We start from the raw sequence: 1,980 nt of genomic DNA on the forward strand, positions 1-1,980 counted from the left end.
TCAAGTCTAATAACATTGTGATATAAGCCATTTTAATAGACACTGGCAAATCATCTTTACGTAAATTAAAAATAACACATATTCTATTATATACATCTTTAGATTGCCAATAGTGAAAACTTAATTCATTATGTGAAACTATTCCTATTAGTTTTAAAGTAAATATAATTATAGGTTGTGAGGGAAGGCATTCAAAATTCCATATATTTAATGCCTTTAACACCCATTTTTGAAATAATTCACAATTTTCATAATTAGTTGTGTCATCTGAAATTTAATAAAATATGTAATAAAACATGAGTCATATTTAAATAGAATAAAATACAATATAATAAATTAAAATGAATATAATAAAGATTATATATAAAAACAAATTCTTTATAATAATTTTACTATAAATAATAATAATGGCATTTGAAATTTTCTTACGTTCTTTAATATCTTTAGAAATATGAGATAATAAAAGATCGAGATAGGTAGTAGATACGATGTTATAATTAGGTAATAGAAATAGTTCTAAAACTTCGGATAATTTTTCATTTTTATGTAACGAAGACATATTTTCGTATTAAATTTTTATATTTGTGCACACAAAATGTTTTTCTACTTTTTTTTCATATTTTTTATCTGATAATAATTTAAAATATGCATATGACTTTATTATCCATTGCTTTGAACAGTAAATATAATTTCTAACACCCGCATATTTTCTACGTTTTATAATTCACAAATCGGGTGTGTAAATAAAAACTTGAATCCTTAAACGTTCTATAGATAACCAATACTTGTATGAATTAGAATAAAGTACCATTTTCAACAAACTTAAAAAGATAATCAATCAATTTCTTTTTTAGCGGTCTTTTTAAATTAATAGTAATACATATATCTCTAATTTATTACAAAATAATATTATATATTATATTTTAAATAAATTAGATATAGATTTTTTAATTTGTCCTTTTATATTATATTACTTTTCTTTAATGTTATAATATTTTTTTATTTTGAATATTTTATTTAAAAATAATAACCATACAATAAAAAAATTTTTATATTAAATGAATTTTTAGTTATAATAAATTTTTATTACATGTTTAATGTAATATTTTATAATATAAATTTTTATAATAAAATAAATTATTAAAACATTTTAAAATATTTATATATTAAATATTTTATACTTAATATACAATATATATACATAAAAAACTATCGAGGTTGACAACCTTTAATGTTAGAAATTTATATATTCAGCATATTCTTTCAGTTTAGTAACATATTCACCTATTTACAAGTAATGTCTATTTATTATTTCTGTGCAATGAAAATGTATTTATAGTATAAATAAAAAGAATATTGTGTTACATTAATAGTTGTAATGAAACAAAAATTTAATAGAATTTTTGCTAAATTTATTCTAATAACAAATGTATTTAATTAAATATATATCATCTTAAAAAAATTTTAAATTTTTATTTTTATTATAATATAGTATATTAATTTATACTAAATATAGTTTATTAATTTATACTAAAAAAATATTATTCGTAAGTCAATTTATCAAAATTATTATTCATATTAAATTATAATTTTTTATTTGTTAAATTTATTAAAATCGTATTGGATATTTTTCTTTATTTCCAAAATCTAATTTTTTTTATATTATGTTTATTCAAAATATAAAACAATTTTAATTAATTATTATATTGTCATATTTAATTTGTTATAATAATCTCTGCTTATCTTTCATTTGACATTTATGAGTTTTATCTTCATACAATGAATCATGAATCATTTATTTTTTTATATCTATCATTTAATTTTAAATTTTAGTAATATATATAATTTAAAAGTTTTTAATCTTATTATGATATTAATAAATATTTATGATATAAAACTTTAAAAGTTTATGATCAATAATTTTTTAAATTAATATATATTTATAATTTTCTTTTTATAAATTATTGTATATATATAGCT

The 1,980-nt window shown here is 16.3% G+C and overlaps 2 protein-coding genes across 4 annotated transcripts in view; one reads left to right on the forward strand and one right to left on the reverse strand.

Moving 5' to 3' along the window:
- LOC102680657 overlaps window positions 1–834 on the reverse strand; it is a 4,457-nt gene extending 3,623 nt beyond the window's left edge. The window contains exons 1-2 of the mRNA XM_031510902.1: window positions 430–834; window positions 1–267 (exon numbers count right to left, since the gene is read on the reverse strand). The exon at window positions 1–267 is cut by the window's left edge and continues 21 nt beyond it. Coding sequence (XP_031366762.1) covers window positions 1–267; window positions 430–559 — 397 coding nt within the window. The 5' untranslated portion in view covers window positions 560–834. The remainder of the gene's footprint in view (window positions 268–429) is intronic.
- A 413-nt stretch (window positions 835–1,247) lies between these two features.
- LOC102670675 (solute carrier family 35 member F6) overlaps window positions 1,248–1,980 on the forward strand; it is a 3,163-nt gene continuing 2,430 nt past the window's right edge. The window contains exon 1 of one of the 3 annotated variants that reach the window (XM_006616646.2): window positions 1,248–1,266. The gene's annotated coding sequence lies outside the window, so the exon portion shown is untranslated. Of the gene's footprint in view, window positions 1,267–1,310; window positions 1,330–1,470; window positions 1,548–1,980 lie in introns of those variants that run through there. The other 2 variants (XM_031510901.1, XM_006616645.2) reach the window with 2 other exon arrangements.

The sequence above is a fragment of the Apis dorsata genome, unplaced genomic scaffold (assembly GCF_000469605.1).
Source record: "Apis dorsata unplaced genomic scaffold, Apis dorsata 1.3 scaffold_269, whole genome shotgun sequence".
Taxonomy (NCBI): domain Eukaryota; kingdom Metazoa; phylum Arthropoda; class Insecta; order Hymenoptera; family Apidae; genus Apis; species Apis dorsata.